The sequence below is a fragment of the Lampetra planeri genome, chromosome 16 (assembly GCF_965212315.1).
Source record: "Lampetra planeri chromosome 16, kcLamPlan1.2.h2, whole genome shotgun sequence".
NCBI classification, from domain to species: domain Eukaryota; kingdom Metazoa; phylum Chordata; class Hyperoartia; order Petromyzontiformes; family Petromyzontidae; genus Lampetra; species Lampetra planeri.
In genome coordinates this window covers 13,959,233-13,977,897 of record NC_136122.1, presented here as the reverse complement: position 1 = coordinate 13,977,897, position 18,665 = coordinate 13,959,233, and the positions used below count along the sequence as shown (strand labels likewise).

General features: G+C 53.9%; 1 protein-coding gene across 1 annotated transcript in view; it reads right to left on the bottom strand.

Annotated features, from left to right (window-relative positions):
• Positions 1–1,053: 1,053 nt before the first annotated feature.
• The window catches only part of LOC144722990 (uncharacterized), a 42,577-nt gene continuing 24,965 nt past the window's right edge, over positions 1,054–18,665 (bottom strand). The window contains exons 23-39 of the mRNA XM_078601475.1: positions 18,391–18,523; positions 17,902–18,154; positions 16,807–16,853; positions 16,176–16,276; positions 15,530–15,681; positions 15,203–15,341; positions 14,903–15,013; positions 11,220–11,405; positions 10,414–10,799; positions 9,651–9,835; positions 8,831–8,962; positions 8,458–8,614; positions 7,469–7,645; positions 6,538–6,753; positions 5,869–6,252; positions 3,949–5,583; positions 1,054–3,915 (exon numbers count right to left, since the gene is read on the bottom strand). Of these exons, the coding sequence (XP_078457601.1) occupies positions 1,140–3,915; positions 3,949–5,583; positions 5,869–6,252; positions 6,538–6,753; positions 7,469–7,645; positions 8,458–8,614; positions 8,831–8,962; positions 9,651–9,835; positions 10,414–10,799; positions 11,220–11,405; positions 14,903–15,013; positions 15,203–15,341; positions 15,530–15,681; positions 16,176–16,276; positions 16,807–16,853; positions 17,902–18,154; positions 18,391–18,523 (7,170 nt within the window). The 3' untranslated portion in view covers positions 1,054–1,139. The remainder of the gene's footprint in view (positions 3,916–3,948; positions 5,584–5,868; positions 6,253–6,537; positions 6,754–7,468; positions 7,646–8,457; positions 8,615–8,830; positions 8,963–9,650; positions 9,836–10,413; positions 10,800–11,219; positions 11,406–14,902; positions 15,014–15,202; positions 15,342–15,529; positions 15,682–16,175; positions 16,277–16,806; positions 16,854–17,901; positions 18,155–18,390; positions 18,524–18,665) is intronic.

Genomic DNA, 18,665 nt, shown 5'->3' with positions numbered 1-18,665 from the left:
GAAGGTCATTGTTGAGACAAAGCAAGCCCTCATCCTTGTCACAGATAATGCCCGGCTGAAGCTCTCTGTTCTCTGAACCAATAATTCGGCACTCGATGTCACTGGGCTCAAAGCAGATGATATTTTCTCCTTCTACTTCCCGGATATGAGCAAACGTCTCATTGTCTCCAACAACATCAACCCTTGGGTTATCAGATGAGATCCATCTTGACCACTCGCAATGGGGCGAGCAGGTGGAAGATAGAGGCGTGCTATGTGTGGTAGATGGTGTTGTATTTGGTGTCTCTATCATTTTGGTTGTTGTAGCTGAATTTGTTGTCGCTGGTGTTGATACTGGAGTGGTTGATGGAATTGTGCTGGAAGTTGTTGATGAAGTTGTGCTGGGTATGGTGGTTGGTAGTGTTGGTGGAGTGAGTGAGGTTGTTGGTGGTGTTGAAGGTGGAGTGTTTGATGGGGTTGTGCTTGAAGTTGGTGGAGTTTTGCTGGGTGTGGTGGTTGGTGGTGTTGATGAAGTGCTTGAAGTTGTTGGTGGTGTTGATGGTGGAGTGGTTGATGGTGGAGTGATTGAAGTTGTTGGAGGTGTTGATGGTGGAGTGGTTGACGTTGGAATGGTTGATGGCGTTGTGCTGAAAGTGGTTGATGGAGTTTTGCTGGGTGTGGTGGTTGGGGATGTTGGTGGAGTGATTGAGGTTATTGGTGGTGTTGATGGTGGAGTGCTTGAAGTTGTTGGTGGGGTTGTGCTGGAAATTGTTGATGAAGTTGTGCTGGGTATGGTGGTTGGTGGTGTTGAAGTTGGAGTGTTTGATGGGGTTGTGCTTGAAGTTGGTGGAGTTTTGCTTGGTGTGGTGGTTGGGGATGTTGATGAAGTGCTTGAAGTTGTTGGAGGTGTTGATGGTGGAGTGGTTGGTGGTGGAATGGTTGATGGCGTTGTGCTGAAAGTTGTTGATGGAGTTTTGCTGGGTGTGGTGGTTGGGGATGTTGGTGGAGTGATTGAGGTTGTTGGTGGGGTAGTGCTGGAAATTGTTGATGAAGTTGTGCTGGGTATGGTGGTTGGTGGTGTTGGTGGAGTGAGTGAGGTTGTTGGTGGTGTTGAATGTGGAGTGTTTGATGGGGTTGTGCTTGAAGTTGGTGGAGTTTTGCTAAGTGTGGTGGTTGGTGGTGTTGATGAAGTGCTTGAAATTGTTGGTGGTCTTGATGGTGGAGTGGTTGATGGTGAAGTGGTTGATTGGGTTGTGCTGGAAGTTGTTGATGAAGTTTTGCTGGGTGTGGTGGTTGGTGGTGTTGATGGTGGAGTGGTTGATGGTGAAGTGGTTGATGGGGTTGTGCTGGAAGTGGTTGATGGAGTTGTGGTGGTTGGGGATGTTGGTGGTGTTGGTGAAGTGATTGAAGTTGTTTGTGGTGGTGTTGATGTTGGAGTGGTTGAGGGTGGATGGGTTAATGGGGTTGTGCTGGAAGTTGTTGATGGAGTTGTGCTGGGTGTGGTGGTTGCAGTTGTTGATGGTGTTTGTGGAGTGATTGAGGTTGTTGGTGTTGTTGATAGTGGAGTGTTTGATGGGGTTGTGCTGGGTGTGGTGGTTGCAGTTGTTGATGGAGTGATCGACGTGGTTGATGGTGTATGTGGAGTGAGTGAGGTTGTTGGTGGTGTTGATAGTGGCGTGTTTGATGGGGTTGTGCTTGAAGTTGGTGGAGTTTTGCTGGGTGTGGTGGTTGGTGGTGTTGATGAAGCGCTTGAAGTTGTTGGTGGTGTTGATGGTGCAGTGGTTGATGGTGGAGTGATTGAAGTTGCTGGAGGTGTTGATGGTGGAGTGGTTGACGTTGGAATGGTTGATGGCGTTGTGCTGAAAGTTGTTGATGGAGTGTTGCTGGGTGTGATGATTGGGGATGTTGGTGGTGTTGATGGCGTGATTGAAGTTGTTGGTGGTGTTGTGCTGGAAGTTGTTGATGAAGTTGTGCTGGGTATGGTGGTTGGTGGTGTTGAAGTTGGAGTGTTTGATGGGGTTGTGCTTGAAGTTGGTGGAGTTTTGCTTGGTGGTGTTGATGAAGTGCTTGAAGTTGTTGGTGGTGTTGTTGGTGGAGTGGTTGATGGTGGAGTGATTGAAGTTGTTGGTGGTGTTGATGGTGGAGTGGTAGATGGTGAGGTGGTTGATGGGGTTGTGCTGGAAGTTGTTGATGGAGTTGTGCTGGGTGTGGTGGTTGCAGTTGTTGATGGAGTGATCGACGTGGTTGATGGTGTTTGTGGAGTGATTGAGGTTGTTGGTGTTGTTGATAGTGGAGTGTTTGATGGGGTTGTCCTTGAAGTTGGTGGAGTTTTGCTGGGTGTGGTGGTTGGGGATGTTGATGAAGTGCTTGAAGTTGTTGGAGGTGTTGATGGTGGAGTGGTTGGTGGTAGAGTGCTTGAAGTTGTTGGTGGGGTAGTGCTGGAAGTTGTTGATGAAGTTGTGCTGGGTATGGTGGTTGGTGATGTTGGTGAAGTGATTGAGGTTGTCGGTGGTGTTGATAGTGGAGTGTTTGATGGGGTTGTGCTTGAAGATGGTGGAGTTTTGCTGAGTGTGGTGGTTGGTGGTGTTGATGGTGCAGTGCTTGATGGTGGAGTGATTGAAGTTGTTGGAGGTGTTGATGGTGGAGTGGTTGACGTTGAAATGGTTGATGGCGTTGTGCTGAAAGTTGTTAATGGAGTTTTGCTGGGTGTGGTGGTTGGTGGTGTTGGTACCGTGCTTGAAGTTGTTGGTGGTGTTGATGGTGGAGTGGTTGATGGTGAAGTGGTTGATTGGGTTGTGCTGGAAGTTGTTGATGAAGTTTTTCTGGGTGTGGTGGTTGGTGGTGTTGATGGTGGAGTAGTTGATGGTGAAGTGGTTGATGGGGTTGTGCTGGAAGTGGTTGATGGAGTTGTGGTGGTTGGGGATGTTGGTGGTGTTGGTGAAGTGATTGAAGTTGTTTGTGGTGGTGTTGATGTTGGAGTGGTTGAGGGTGGATGGGTTGATGGGGTTGTGCTGGAAGTTGTTGATGGAGTTGTGCTGGGTGTGGTGGTTGCAGTTGTTGATGGTGTTTGTGGAGTGATTGAGGTTGTTGGTGTTGTTGATAGTGGAGTGTTTGATGGGGTTGTGCTGGGTGTGGTGGTTGCAGTTGTTGATGGAGTGATCGACGTGGTTGATGGTGTATGTGGAGTGAGTGAGGTTGTTGGTGGTGTTGATAGTGGCGTGTTTGATGGGGTTGTGCTTGAAGTTGGTGGAGTTTTGCTGGGTGTGGTGGTTGGTGGTGTTGATGAAGCGCTTGAAGTTGTTGGAGGTGTTGATGGTGGAGTGGTTGACGTTAGAATGGTTGATGGCGTTGTGCTGAAAGTTGTTGATGGAGTGTTGCTGGGTGTGGTGATTGGGGATGTTGGTGGTGTTGATGGAGTGATTGAAGTTGTTGGTGGTGTTGTGCTGGAAGTTGTTGATGAAGTTGTGCTGGGTAAGGTGGTTGGTGGTGTTGAAGGTGGAGTGTTTGATGGGGGTGTGCTTGAAGTTGGTGGAGTTTTGTTTGGTGTGGTGGTTGGTGTTGTTGATGAAGTGCTTGAAGTTGTTGGTGGTGTTGATGGTGGAGTGGTTGATGGTGAAGTGGTTGATGGGGCTGTGCTGGAAGTGGTTGATGGAGTTGTGCTGGGTGTGGTGGTTGTAGTTGTTGATGGAGTGATCGACGTGGTTGATGGTGTTTGTGGAGTGATTGAGCTTGTTGGTGTTGTTGATAGTGGAGTGTTTGATGGGGTTGTCCTTGAAGTTGGTGGAGTTTTGTTGGGTGTGGTGGTTGGTGGTGTTGGTGCCGTGCTTGAAGTTGTTGGTGGTGTTAATGGTGGAGTGGTTGATGGTGAAGTGGTTGATGGGGTTGTGCTGTAAGTGGTTGATGGAGTTGTGGTGGTTGGGGATGTTGGTGGTGTTGGTGAAGTGATTGAAGTTGTTTGTGGTGGTGTTGATGGTGGAGTGGTTGAGGGTGGATGGGTTGATGGGGTTGTGCTGGAAGTTGGTGGAGTTTTGCTTGGTGAAGTGGTTGGTGGTGTTGATGAAGTGCTTGAAGTTGTTGGTGGTGTTGATGGTGCAGTGGTTGATGGTGGAGTGATTGAAGTTGCTGGAGGTGTTGATGGTGGAGTGGTTGACGTTGGAATGGTTGATGGGGTTGTGCTGGAAGTGGTTGATGGAGTTGTGCTGGGTGTGGTGGTTGCAGTTGTTGATGGAGTGATCGATGTGGTTGATGGTGTTTGTGGAGTGATTGAGGTTGTTGGTGTTGTTGATAGTGGAGTGTTTGATGGGGTTGTCCTTGAAGTTGGTGGAGTTTTGCTGGGTGTGGTGGTTGGGGATGTTGATGAAGTGCTTGAAGTTGTTGGAGGTGTTGATGGTGGAGTGGTTGGTGGTGGAATGGTTGATGGCGTTGTGCTGAAAGTTGTTGATGGAGTTTTGCTGGGTGTGGTGGTTGGGGATGTTGGTGGAGTGATTGAGGTTGTTGGTGGTGTTGAAGGTGGAGTGTTTGATGGGGTTGTGCTTGAAGTTGGTGGAGTTTTGCTGGGTGTGGTGGTTGGTGGTGTTGATGAAGTGCTTGAAGATGTTGGTGGTGTTGAAGGTGGAGTGGTTGATGGTGGAGTGATTGAAGTTGTTGGAGGTGTTGATGGTGGAGCGGTCGGTGGTGTTGATGAAGCGCTTGAAGTTGCCAGTGTTGTTGATGGTGCAGTGGTTGATGGTGGAGTGATTGAAGTTGCTGGAGGTGTTGATGGTGGAGTGGTTGACGTTGGAATGGTTGATGGCATTGTGCTGAAAGTTGTTGATGGAGTGTTGCTGGGTGTGGTGATTGGGGATGTTGGTGGTGTTGATGGAGTGATTGAAGTTGTTGGTGGTGTTGTGCTGGAAGTTGTTGATGAAGTTGTGCTGGGTAAGGTGGTTGGTGGTGTTGAAGGTGGAGTGTTTGATGGGGGTGTGCTTGAAGTTGGTGGAGTTTTGTTTGGTGTGGTGGTTGGTGTTGTTGATGAAGTGCTTGAAGTTGTTGGTGGTGTTGATGGTGGAGTGGTTGATGGTGAAGTGGTTGATGGGGTTGTGCTGGAAGTGGTTGATGGAGTTGTGGTGGTTGGGGATGTTGGTGGTGTTCGTGAAGTGATTGAAGTTGTTTGTGGTGGTGTTGATGTTGGAGTGGTTGAGGGTGGATGGGTTGATGGGGTTGTGCTGGAAGTTGGTGGAGTTTTGCTTGGTGTGGTGGTTGGTGGTGTTGATGAAGTGCTTGAAGTTGTTGGTGGTGTTGATGGTGGAGTGGTTGAGGGTGGATGGGTTGATGGGGTTGTGCTGGAAGTTGGTGGAGTTTTGCTTGGTGTGGTGGTTGGTGGTGTTGATGAAGTGCTTGAAGTTGTTGGTGGTGTTGATGGTGGAGTGGTTGAGGGTGGATGGGTTGATGGGGTTGTGCTGGAAGTTGGTGGAGTTTTGCTTGGTGTGGTGGTTGGTGGTGTTGATGAAGTGCTTGAAGTTGTTGGTGGTGTTGATGGTGGAGTGGTTGAGGGTGGATGGGTTGATGGGGTTGTGCTGGAAGTTGTTGATGGAGTTGTGCTGGGTATGGTGGTTGGTGGTGTCCCTATTGTTGTGTTACAGCACAGGACTTTGATATGGTAGTCGTAGCATATGTCATCAACGCCTCCACTATGTTTATGGAGGCAGATGAAGCCCAGGTCCTTGTCGCAGATCACGTTGGTGTTCAGGTCGGTTATCGGCGCGCCCGGGAAACTCACTGCCTCACAGATGATGTTGATGGGGTGATTGCAGACCCAGTTGATTTTTTCCGAGATGTGAGCGTATGTCTCGTTGTCTCCAACGCCATCTTTTTTTGGGTAGTCGGTGTTTATCCAATCTGTCCACTCACATTCCGACACAGTGCCGGAGCTGGTGGTTGCTACAGGAGTCTGAGTTGAGGACAGCTGGGACGATCCTGTTGGGATTGTAGTGATCGTTGACGATGGTAATGGTGGTGTTGTCCTGGGAGTGGTTGAAGTGGTTGTTCGTGGGGTACTTGAGGGTGTTGGTGGTGTTGGTGGTGTTGATGGAGGAGTGGTTGAGGGTGGATGGGTTGTTAGGGTTGTGCTGGAAGTCGGTGGAGTTTTGCTGGGTGTGGTGGTTGGTGGCGTTGATGAAGTGCTTGAAGTTGTTGGTGGTGTTGATGGTGGAGTGGTTGAGGGTGGATGGGTTGATGGGGTTGTGCTGTAAGTTTTTGATGGAGTTGTGCTGGGTATGGTGGTTGGTGGTGTCCCTATTGTTGTGTTACAGCACAGGACTTTGATATGGTAGTCGTAGCATATATCATCAATGCCTCCACTATGTTTATGGAGGCAGATGAAGCCCAGGTCCTTGTCGCAGATCACGTTGGTGTTCAGGTCGGTTATCGGCGCGCCCGGGAAACTCACTGCCTCACAGATGATGTTGATGGGGTGATCGCAGACCCAGTTGATTTTTTCCGAGATATGAGCGTATGTCTCGTTGTCTCCAACGCCATCTTTTTTTGGGTAGTCGGTGTTTATCCAATCTGTCCACTCACATTCCGGCACAGGGCCGGAGCTGGTGGTTGCTACAGGAGTCTGAGTTGAGGACAGCTGGGACGATCCTGTTGGGGTTGTAGTGCCTGTCGCTGTGGTTGTTGTTGCGGAGGTTGCTGTGGTGGGGCTCGCTGAGGTTGCTGTGGTGGGGCTCGCTGAGGCTGTAGTTGTTGCGGTGGTTTGACCAGTTTGTCCAGATGTCACTGTAACCACGGTTGCTGTTACAGCAGAGACCACCGCAGTGTTAGGCGTAACTCACAAACGAATGGAAGCATCAGTAACTCAAGAGGCAAGGGATCTCATCTAAGGCTACATTTGTCTAAGTGGCCACCTGAAGGCAATCTGTTGACATTTAATCACATTGTATAATTTTATATATTTGCCCTAATTTCCTTCCAGATAGTATTTCATACTCCTTGTACTTTTTTCATTAGCAAACCGCCATTAGTAACTTAGCCTAATCAATGTATTTACATTATATTATTTTTACTTTTCTGCTAGATTCATTAGCAATAAAATATTTTGAAACATTCTGTGAATGTAAATTGACTCTGAATTCCCGGTCGCCCTTGCCAAAGAGGCGATGATACATGCGTCTCAAGCAGGTTGAAGTATATTTTAGTTAAATAGAGGAGACTCCTGGATACTGCATATGAGCATCTGTTATGTAATGATGTGAGGGCACAGGTCCATCGTCACGTTAGCCGTCGCTGGAGCGCTCGGGTGAGAGAAGTAAAGGTGGGGTCGAACTCGAGGTCCAGAGCTACAAGGATAGAACTACAGATCGAGAATTACAGGACTTGTGCAAGACAATTGGGCCAGGTGCAGGAACACTCACTGAATATGGTGGTTGTGGTTTGGCTGATGGTGACGATAGTGGGACCGGTGGTGCTGGCGGTGCTGCCAACAGTAGGTGTGGTTGTGCTGCCGCACGGTGTCACCACGCGGTAGGAGACGTTGCCATTTTCGCCGCAGTAAGCCTCGTAGCACACGCCCATGCCGTCGTCCACCACGTAGATGGTCTCGTTGTACTGGTGCTCAGTCCCGTTCCAAATGCACGCGCACTCCAGAACGGGCGTGCACTCGATGCGCGACTCCGCCGTGCACAGGCTGCATGCGACGGAACACGATTAACACCTCCAAGGAGAAGGGACTGCGGTAAACCTCTAGAGAAACGTGTTGCGAAGGTTCTCTGTCACACAGTATTGCCGTCTTTTCACCTGATGGTGAGTGTGGCCAATACGTGGATCACAAGATAATTTTTGTGAATCTCGGCACAAATTCGAACAAACGGCAACATGAGCATATAATAGCGGCATGCAGAGCGCTAGATCACAATTGGCTTGGGGTAAATGGGCGGTATTTTAGGCCCCCGGCGGTACTTTAGGCCGTGTTGGTGACAAGTGAGGTCGAGCCTTCACATCGGGCCTAGTTGGCTGCACACATGATGGAGCCTGAGTTGGGCCTAGCTGTTCGCGCAACATCGCACAGCCTGGGTTGGACCGAGTGATGCGTAGTGGTGTTATATTTTTGGATATGTTTGAATGCTTAGTTAATATAGCAGTCGCACATGCAAAGCTAATCTAAGTGATGGTAATGCTGCATAAAGCTAAATGTTTAATGTTAGTGTCCCGCATGTGTAATGTACAGCGTTATAATTCATACTAATAATTAATCCGTGATTAGTACTTACATAAAAAAGTAGCTGCCCTCATTAAATATGTTACTTGGGCACTACAGGGTAATATTTTCTTTTGCATCGTGGAGTCCATTGAGACCCACCAAAATAGATGAGAGCGCGCGATGTATTGGCCACCACTGCCTTAGATGCTGAACGCTTGTGTAGCGAGGGCACTGTCATCTGGTGAGGGTGAGTGGTGAGGGTCACGCACTGGTGGTGTGGGAATCGGGCCGGTGCTCACCAGTGTTCGCAGCGATTGGACGACGGCACGGTCTCGCTCGTGTTGTAGTGGATGCTCGGGTCGTCAGAGTCATAGCAGCCGCAGTCTTCTAGCGCCACGCACTTCATGCTGTTCTCCTCTAGGAAAGGGAACTCAGGGGGGCACGTGGGAAAGCAGCCTGGGCGCGGGGGGGACACAGGAGGCACAGGGGGTAGAAGTCAGCACCGTGCGGCCTCGGACACTTTCACACTGTCGATTTGCTAACGACGGCGTGTTGGAGTTGCCACGGTGTGTGGAGAAGAAACTCCGTCTCATTGTTTGAGAGGGACTGCAAACAACTCCTCCTCGTCCCCGCCACGGGGCCCTGGATCCCCCCAGCGTGTGTAACCCTTACCCTCAATGGAGGGGAGGTGGGTGGAGCAGTTCTGCTCTGGGTAGCGGCAGCTCTGGATGCACGGCTTCTTGCACGGCTCGAAGTGCCACTCGCACTCGTGGCCCGGCTCGTTGTAGTAGTCGCAGAATGCCGCTGTGGGGGAACGCGCACGCGGTCACACACGCATACGTACGGGGACCTGGGTTCATACTCGCTACTAGCACATCATCATCATCCACTGTGTAATGCACCATTCGCAATATCGGTCTCAATGCCCTGTAGTGTGGTTCATAGCCTGTGGAACTCTCAACCTAGTGGGATAAGCGAGTGTCTGTAGGTAGAGAGCTTTAAATATTCACTCAAGACCCAGCTCTCTATCTTGCTCTTTATGAGTTTTGATTCCTACTGGCTGTGCGGATATAGTTGATTTCTCACTCGATTAAATTTCCATTTTATTCTTTGTGTACATGCACATTCATCATCTAGCGGACTTGTTTTAAACACGAATGTTGGTTGACCGAGTGAATGCGCAATCACCAGGAACACATTCACAGTTGAATCATAAACAAGTGACCTCCACATGTCATACCATGGTTACGGTGCTGGCCAGTGCGGGTTGGTGCGGTGGGAGAAGGGGGGCAGGACTAGGTCACGTTATAACTTACCGCTAACGTTAGCCGTGGTTAGGAATTCACCTCGGCTCGTAAGGCTTGTGGCGCTGTGTGCTAACCGCCGCACCGCTATTTCTCCCACTTTCGGTCCCGTTTAAGAACAAGTAACAACCATCGATCCATCCTCCCGCTTCGCTCGTCGTGCAGGGACCGCGGTTCGCGGGACTCACGGCAGATGACCGGGGACCTCCAGGCGATGCACTCCCCGGCGTCGCGGCAGGCCTGCGCGTAGGCCGACATGGCCGTGCAGAAGCAGGCGCAGTCGCCGCCCATGTCGCAGCCGCACGAGTCACGCACGCACGCCTCGTAGTACGGCAGGGGGTCGACCTGCAGCACACAGTCCCGCGTCGGTCTGCTGCTCGGTGCAGTTGGGAGAGCACTGCTGCTCAATGTCACACCGCCTACTGCGATCTATCATGGATTGATATTCTGGATGAGCAATCGACTGCTTGATTGAAGTCAACATTTTCACTCAACCTCTTCATTCCACTTTCCTAGTCACCACGGTAAGAGCAGCCTTCAACAACATGCATGCCAAAATACTGCCAAATCAGCGTGCCAAATTGACTGTAACCACACATAGGTCTATTCAGCCTTATCCAAGGCAATCTAACTTGCTGTGGTTTTTCTAGTGTATATATACAAAAGTGTACCGTAACTTATTTGTAGTGGAGATCTAAGGCATTCTAGTATACCTTTCAGGCTTCCATCCACCACTGAGTAGCCATGAAGCGATTATACATGTTCTCTTACACCAAGCAGCGGCAATAGTTGGGATAACAATTCCGCTCGTAGCCATGAGGCCAATGAGCAGCTGGCACTCGTCAATGTCGAACTTCTTTGGCACTGTACATAGCTAACCGTGCTCATCGGATTCACGGTGAATGGTTGCCTTCGCTTAAGCCCGTTGACATTAGGGGGCCACCTTGGCACGCATAGGGGTCCTTGCCGGCTTCCGAGCTGACACAGCCGGCGATCAGAGCACTGCTGGTGGAGGCCTTGCAAGAGGCTGAAGGAGGCAAGCTGGAATTCCGCAGGCAGAGGGCGCCGAGAGGCGAACGCTCGAGAAGTCGCACCTTGACGTGGCAGCCCTTGAACGCGTCGCCCTTCACGCGCGAACACTCCCGCTCGGCCCACGCCTTGCGGTACGGGTTCATGTAGCACGGGTCGGCGTTGGCGGTGGTCTTCGCACACGCGAGGGACGAGACCTGCCAGGAGTTCCCGAACTCCACGGGGCTCGCCACCACCACCTGGCCTCGCACCGTGAAGTCGTTGGCGGAGTCTCCGTCCATGTCTCCGCACAGCCCGCACAGCCGGCCCTGCGCCGAGAAGCGGGCAGGGAGGGGGTAGAGGTGTGAAGGTAGGGAGAGGGAGCGAGGGAAAGAGAGTAATGGAGAGGCAGGGAAAGATTGGCGAACAAGTGGGGAGAGATGTAGAGAGAAGGGAGAGAGTAATGGAGAGCAGGTAGAAAGGCAGTGGGAGAGAGAGGGAGGAGTGTGGGGAGAGGGGGTACATGCTATGAGTGAGAAATCTATAGACTCAAGTGGTTTCGAGCAAACGAGGTTCTGGCAGTCATGCTCAGCCACCGGTTTACGGTTGTGTCATCAGTGCAGCGAGGGTCGTAAGAGTTGGTAATCTCTTTTAAGGCCGATTACCAATGCTGATTGCCCCCCGGAGAAGCGGGAGCCTTCCGTCCCCTATGTGCCTGCGCCGCGTGGGCGAGAGAGGCGACGTCGTACCCGGCTGTCGGAGGAGACCATGAGGCGCACGCTGTTGCCCCCGTCCCACTGCAGCAGCAGCCCGTTGGCGGCCTCCACGATGTGGGTGCCCCCCAGCTTCCGCATCCTGTACGGGATGTGGGGGCCCGCCCCGCTCGTCACGGAGCTGATGCTGTGATCGCCATCGGCAAAGCGGATCTCCACGTCCTGGGACACGCGGCAGCGAACACCACCACGTAAACCCCAGCTGCGACGCAGGCGAGTGCAGGCGAGTGCAGGTGAATATAGGAGAGTGCAGGGGAGTGGTGGTGAGCAAGGGCGGGTTCTTCATTAGGGCGATTGGGCGACGCACCACCAATGTCATTCAACCACAGAGTCACGCTAGCCGTCACTGTGCCTCTGGATATAGTCCAATCAGCGTCATGTCACGTTCTGTGGAGTACCGCCTCTTTTTGGGCGATTTCACTCCGGCTGAGAATCGCCCCGAGTGGTCCCATAGACTTACATTCAAAGATGTTTTTTTTCGAACGGGGGGCGCTGCAATGCATTCTCTATGGCTTCCGGGAGGGCTCGCACTAACGTGCTTACGTCATCATACGTGCTTACGTCATCATACGTAAGCACGTTTCATCCAACAATATAATTTGTCGCCACCTAGTGGAATCTTTAATAAAAGAAACTTGAGTGGTTTGTTTTAATAGTGAGTTTAGAAACAAACAAGATGTATTGTAAGAGTCACTTTATTTTTCATTAATATTAAAGAAGTGAAGTTGCCTTTACATGCTTAAGCTGTTAATTTATCCTTTGCATGGGTGGACCTTATCCTTATAAATCATCCAGACATTTGCCCCCCCTGAGAGATTTTGCAGGAGCCGCCACTGGTGGTGAGTGGTGGTGATTAGATTAATTGGCTGCTATACATTTCTACATGATAAGCCACTTCGTTGAGCTATCATTTATGGCCAGGTCGCTTCTGAAAAATAAGCCATGAGCTGAGTGACCTTTACCTGATAAAATAAAAAAGAGTGTATTTCTCTAAAAACATTTATTTCACATTTTTTTTTGATTTGCTAACCTTTCCTATACTTTGCACTCCTATCATGTTTTACATTGTTTGTTGTAACCTTTTCACTTCTCCCTACTGGACATCTGTGAACAATACTTTTATGGCGCATCGGATTTCTGCAGTATAAATCGAGATACCGATTCTGAGGTGAGCAAAGGAAAGTGCAGGTGAATGCTGTAGATGATTTCAGGCGAGGTGAGGTGAGTGTAGGAGACTAGTCGAGGTGAGGTGAATGCAGATGAATATAGGAGCTCAAGTGAGTGGTGTTAAGTGGTGGTGGGCACAGAGGAGTAGTGGAGAGTGGTGGTGGGCGCAGGCGAGTGGTGGTGGTGAGTGGTGTTGGTGAGTGCTGGTGAGTGGTGGTGGTGAGTGGTGGTGGTGGTGAGTGATGGTGATGGTGAGTGGTGGTGGTGAGTGGTGGGGGTGAGTGGTGAGTGGTGGTGGTGAGTGGTGGTGGTGTGTGGTGGTGAGTGGTGGTGCGGAGTGGTGGTGATGAGTGGTGGTGGTGGTGAGTGGTGGTGAGTGGTGGTGGTGAGTGGTGGTGGTGGTGAGTGGTGGTGGTGAGTGGTGGTTGTGAGTGGTGGTGGTGGTTAGTGGTGGTGGTGAGTGGTGGTGGTGAGTGGTGATGAGTGGTGGTGAGTGGTGGTGGTGGTGAGTGGTGGTGGTGAGTGGAGGTGGTGAGTGGTGGTGAGTGGTGGTGAGTGGTGGTGGTGAGTGGTGGTGGTGAGTGTTGGTGATGAGTGGTGGTGGTGAGTGGTGGTGGTGAGTGGAGGTGGTGAGTGGTGGTGGTGAGTGGTGGTGAGTAGTGGTGGTGAGTGGTGGTGGTGAGTGGTGGTGATGAGTGGTGGTGAGTGGTGGTGAGTGGTGGTGGTGGTTAGTGGTGGTGGTGGTGGTTAGTGGTGGTGGTGAGTGGTGGTGGTGAGTGGTGATGAGTGGTGATGAGTGGTGGTGAGTGGTGGTGGTGAGTGGTGGTGGTGGTGGTGAGTGGAGGTGGTGAGTGGTGGTGAGTGGTGGTGGTGAGTGGTGGTGGTGAGTGGTGGTGGTGGTGAGTGGTGGTGGTGGTGAGTGGTGGTGGTGAGTGGTGGTGAGTGGTGGTGAGTGGTGAGTGGTGGTGGTGGTGAGTGGTGGTGGTGGTGAGTGGTGGTGGTGAGTGGTGGTGAGTGGTGGTGGTGATGAGTGGTGGTGATGAGTGGTGGTGAGTGGTGGTGGTGAGTGGTGGTGGTGAGTGCTGGTGAGTGGTGGTGGTGAGTGATGGTGGTGGTGAGTGGTGATGGTGAGTGGTGGTGGTGAGTGGTGGGGGTGAGTGGTGAGTGGTGGTGGTGAGTGGTGGTGGTGTGTGGTGGTGAGTGGTGGTGCGGAGTGGTGGTGATGAGTGGTGGTGGTGGTGAGTGGTGGTGAGTGGTGGTGGTGAGTGGTGGTGGTGGTGGTGAGTGGTGGTGGTGAGTGGTGGTTGTGAGTGGTGGTGGTGGTTAGTGGTGGTGGTGAGTGGTGGTGGTGAGTGGTAGTGATGAGTGGTGGTGAGTGGTGGTGAGTGGTGGTTAGTGGTGGTGGTGGTGGTTAGTGGTGGTGGTGAGTGGTGGTGGTGGTGAGTGGTGATGAGTGGTGGTGAGTGGTGGTGGTGAGTGGAGGTGGTGAGTGGAGGTGGTGAGTGGTGGTGAGTGGTGGTGAGTGGTGGTGGTGAGTGGTGGTGGTGAGTGTTGGTGATGAGTGGTGGTGGTGAGTGGAGGTGGTGAGTGGTGGTGGTGAGTGGTGGTGAGTGGTGGTGGTGAGTGGTGGTGGTGAGTGGTGGTGATGAGTGGTGATGAGTGGTGGTGAGTGGTGGTGAGTGGTGGTGGTGGTTAGTGGTGGTGGTGGTGGTTAGTGGTGGTGGTGAGTGGTGGTGGTGGTGATGAGTGGTGATGAGTGGTGATGAGTGGTGGTGGTGAGTGGTGGTGGTGAGTGGTGGTGGTGAGTGGAGGTGGTGAGTGGTGGTGGTGAGTGGAGGTGGTGAGTGGTGGTGAGTGGTGGTGGTGAGTGTTGGTGGTGAGTGGTGGTGGTGAGTGGTGGTGGTGGTGAGTGGTGGTGGTGGTGAGTGGTGGTGAGTGGTGGTGGTGGTGAGTGGTGGTGAGTGGTGAGTGGTGGTGGTGGTGAGTGGTGGTGGTGATGAGTGGTGGTGATGAGTGGTGGTGGTGGTGAGTGGTGGTGAGTGGTGGTGGTGGTGGTGAGTGGTGGTGGTGAGTGGTGGTGGTGAGTGGTGGTGGTGAGTGGTGGTGATGAGTGGTGGTGGTGGTGAGTGGTGGTGAGTGGTGGTGGTGAGTGGTGGTGGTGAGTGGTGGTGGTGAGTGGTGGTGGTGAGTGGTGGTGGTGAGTGGTGGTGATGAGTGGTGGTGGTGGTTAGTGGTGGTGGTGAGTGGTGGTGAGTGGTGGTGGTGAGTGGTGATGGTGAGTGGTGGTGGTGAGTGGTGAGTGGTGGTGGTGAGTGGTGGTGGTGAGTGGTGGTGGTGAGTGGTGAGTGGTGGTGGTGAGTGGTGGTGGTGAGTGGTGGTGGTGAGTGGTGGTGGTGAGTGGTGAGTGGTGGTGGTGAGTGGTGGTGGTGAGTGGTGGTGGTGAGTGGTGGTGGTGAGTGGTGGTGGTGAGTGGTGGTGGTGAGGTGCTCCACCCCGAGCAGGAGTTTGATGCTCTTGGAGCAGGCGACGCCCGAGGTTCCGCACGCCATGTTCTCTGTGATGACGCGGAAGCTTCCGCCCGCAGGGTTGGACGGACAGAAGTCCTGCGGGAGGCAGAAACCGGCACGACACCGTGGCGCGTAGCTCGCCGCACAGCGTCACGAGCACAGAGCAAGAGGGGGGCGGGCGGCCAGGGGGAGGGGGGGGGGCAGTGGGAGGGGGGGGCAGCGGGAGGGGCAGGGGGAGGGGGCAGCCAGGGGGAGGGAGGGGGCCAGGGGGAGGGGGGGCCTCACCTGCGAGAGGATGTACTCGCACTTCCCGTCGAACAGGAAGCGCCGCCCGTCGTAGGTGGTGTAGTGTCCGTCCCCGTAGAAGGAGCACAGCCCCATGCAGTCGCTGTCCGTGCAGCTCCAGCGAGCGCCCTCGCACGTGCTGCACGCGCATGCGCAGACGCGTCCGCTCAGGGTCTGCGCAGCGGCTAACCCGTAGTAGCTCGGTGAAGCCTCAACTTGGGATATCAATGGTGTGGAGGAAAGGATTGAGATTCGGGGCAGGGGGGCGGGGGGTGGGAGTGATTAGGGTTGGGGGATCAGAGTAAGCATGCAACACCGGCCGCTCACCACGTGTTGCAGTCGACGGCCACTCTGTCGCCCGGGCTGTAGCTCTGGCCGTTGTGCTGGCACGGGCACTGGTCAGGGCGCACGCACCCATCGGCGCTGTCCAGCACAGTGCCCTCGGGGCACATGCAGCCCGACACGCAGCCGGGCGTGTACTGCACACAAACACAAAGATCCCCCGTGTAGCCTTTAACAGACCGTTGGGGCAAGTGGTGTTAGCGAGCACCTACGAAGGGCGGCATGATACACAAGGGGGTGGCGTGGTCAGCACCACGTCCGGCTGCCATTGCTGATGTTTACACACTGCACCGGGTACTAATTTTTGAGGCTGGGTCGACCTAGAGGAGGCCCAGGACCGGTTCAGATAATCGTCACTGCCGTGAGCGAGAATCGAATTCAGGTTGCTTGGTCCATAGCGAAGCGCGCCAACCACTCCACTGCAGCTCCCCGCACGTGTTCACGACACGTCCACGACAGCGTTTGCTGTGTTAGCCGGGGGGCAGAGCCACTCGTCCACTTGGACCCATTGAGACGAATGCTGCTCTCGTGCCTGGAGCCCTGCCTGTAACCGTGCCACGGGAATCTCTCCCCCCTCGGTGGCAGTGCAGCGGCTGCGTTGTCGGTGGGCGTGTGCGCGTGTGCCACTCACGCATTCCATCTGGGGGTTTTGGCACGTCCGCTCGCAAGCCAGCCCCTGCACCCCGAGTCCAGCAGTCTGGCAGTTGACGAACACCCGTGGAGCGAGGCACTCTGTGTACACAAAGACATGTACACACACACACAGGGACTCGCACAGGGACACATTGTAAAGTGTAAATGTGCCTTATGCTATTCTTGCGTTTGATCGCAAGATGTTCGGGAGCTCGATGCCAATGTCGGAGTCTGCTGCTGCTGCCATAACGAGAGGGCTTCAGCAGAGAGACAGTTCGTGTCATTTTGCCATTCCTCCTTCTCCGTTGAAGGAGCGCCACAGTGGGTTCACTGTGCGTTACATGGCCATTGTGGCTATGTCTTTTATTTTCCATTCATGAAGGAGATGTGTGCATTGGCCTGTTGATGATGCTCTGATTGTTCCGGCGTCTTTGAAGAGGGATGTCAAAGCCAGGGGGAGGTGCATTGTTTGGGTCGAAGTCGATCTGAGAAGTAAGCACGCATGTGCCTGCACGTGTGCCCGCGTGTGTGCACGCGTGTGCAAGCGTGTGCCTGCACGTGTGCCCGCGTGTGTGCACGCGTGTGTGCACGCATGTGCCCGTGTGTGCACGTCTGTGCCTGAGGTTTACCAGCCACTGTCTCGGACTTGCACTGGATCACGCCATGTCTGCACACACTGGGAGGAGAGGAACAGCGCGCACACAACAGTTGGGTAAGCGCACGCACGCAACGGCAAGCAGCTCCACGCGGAAGCCCTGCTCCGCGACTCCTGCTTTCACCGTCATGACACGCGTTTACCCAGGAGAGCCTCATTGAGTCTCTTCACTCTCTTTCAGCTTCGTCCAGCCAAGGATTTGCAGGAGGGGGCGATTGTGTAATGGAGTAAATTGCGGCAAGTTTGGACCGTGACACCGGCACACAGTGGCCTTCTCTTGCGAATTACATCAAGGGATCTTTAGCAGAGTAATGTTGTGGTTAATACAGCGCAGTATTAATCGGGGTGGCCGCTGGAGTCGAACCGCGAAGCTCTGCAAAGAGCGGTGAACGGGCGACCGTTGGGCCGCGCCACTGCCCCTGTCCCGTGAACCCCCGAGCGCTCAGGCATCTCAACTATGCTGGAGCGCGCACGTCCATTCGCACGACATCCACCATTTCTGTAGCGCCTCTACTGCTGAGACCCTCATCGATGGATTCGTCAAATCCCGACCCAAATCTTGCACCTCTCCCTGACAGCCTCCTCACATCCCTCGTCTCGACACTGCAGGTGCTCCAAACTGGTGTTGCCGTCGTCTCTCCGGCACCCATGAATGTGACCGCCTCTCCCCGATGCTCCGATCTCTCCACCGACTCCCAGCCCCAGATCAACTTCAAGCTCGCACTCGGCGTCTTCTAGATTCCGCATTGACTCGCTCCTGCCTACCTCGCCCCTCTCATCTCACTCTACTACTCCCCTTGATGCACTCTCGGCTCCAGTAACCAAGGCTTTCCAGGGTAGCCTCCAGTTAATATTCGGTGAATGCGAGGTTGCTCATTCTCTTGCCCTCTTCCCCCAGCCACCCGTACTGTCAACTCCCTGCCCCGGTTCAAGTCCAGAAGCAAGCCCTTCCTCTTTCCTCCACCCATGACCGACTGCCTCTCTCTGTAAAACAAATAGCCCAGCCGTCTCACTACAGCGTCTTGCGATTGCACCGCGCCCTTGCCCTGCCGCACTCCCTCACACTCACCACTGCGCGCCGTTGCGCGTGATGGTCATGCCCGGAGCGATGGCCTGGCCGTTGATGTAGCAGGGGCAGAGCGAGGGCCCGTCCACGCAGGTGCCCTCCTGCGTGCGGTAGCCGTCGCACGCGCAACCCTCCACGGGCGTGTCCGTCACCAGGCACGAGGCGTCGAACTGCGACAGCGACGTGCACGTGCCGTTGCAGGCGTAGGCGCCGTACTGGAACTCCTCTCCCTCGCCGCACTGCTGCGTCGCCTCGGCTGAGGCGGAGGGGGGCGTGGGGGCGCGTGTGAACGCACGGCGGAGGTGGGGAGGCCTGTGCCGGGGAGACGAAGGCGGCCCGGCCGTGGTGCCGGCCACCCCCCCCTCGTCGTGTGCCGTGCCGGCCTACGTAGCTGCTCGCTAACAGGTGTTGCCCCAGCAGTCTGTTAAGGCAATGCGGGGGATCTTTGTCTCGGTGCGTGTGTGTGCAGGTGTGAGCGTGGTGCACACTCACTGCACACGCCCGCCTTCCCCCTCCACCCGATGAGCACGTGTCCGCGCGCCGCGCATTCGTGTGCGTACGCGCCCAGCGCAGCGCACACGCAGCGCTCCGGGCTCTCGCACTCGCACGTGTCGTGCCGGCATGTCTGTGGGAGGTGGCACACGCACGCACACACGCACACACACACGCACACACACACGCACACACACACGCACACACACACGCACACATGTACACACGCACACATGTGCACACGCACACATGTACACACGCATACACACACGCAT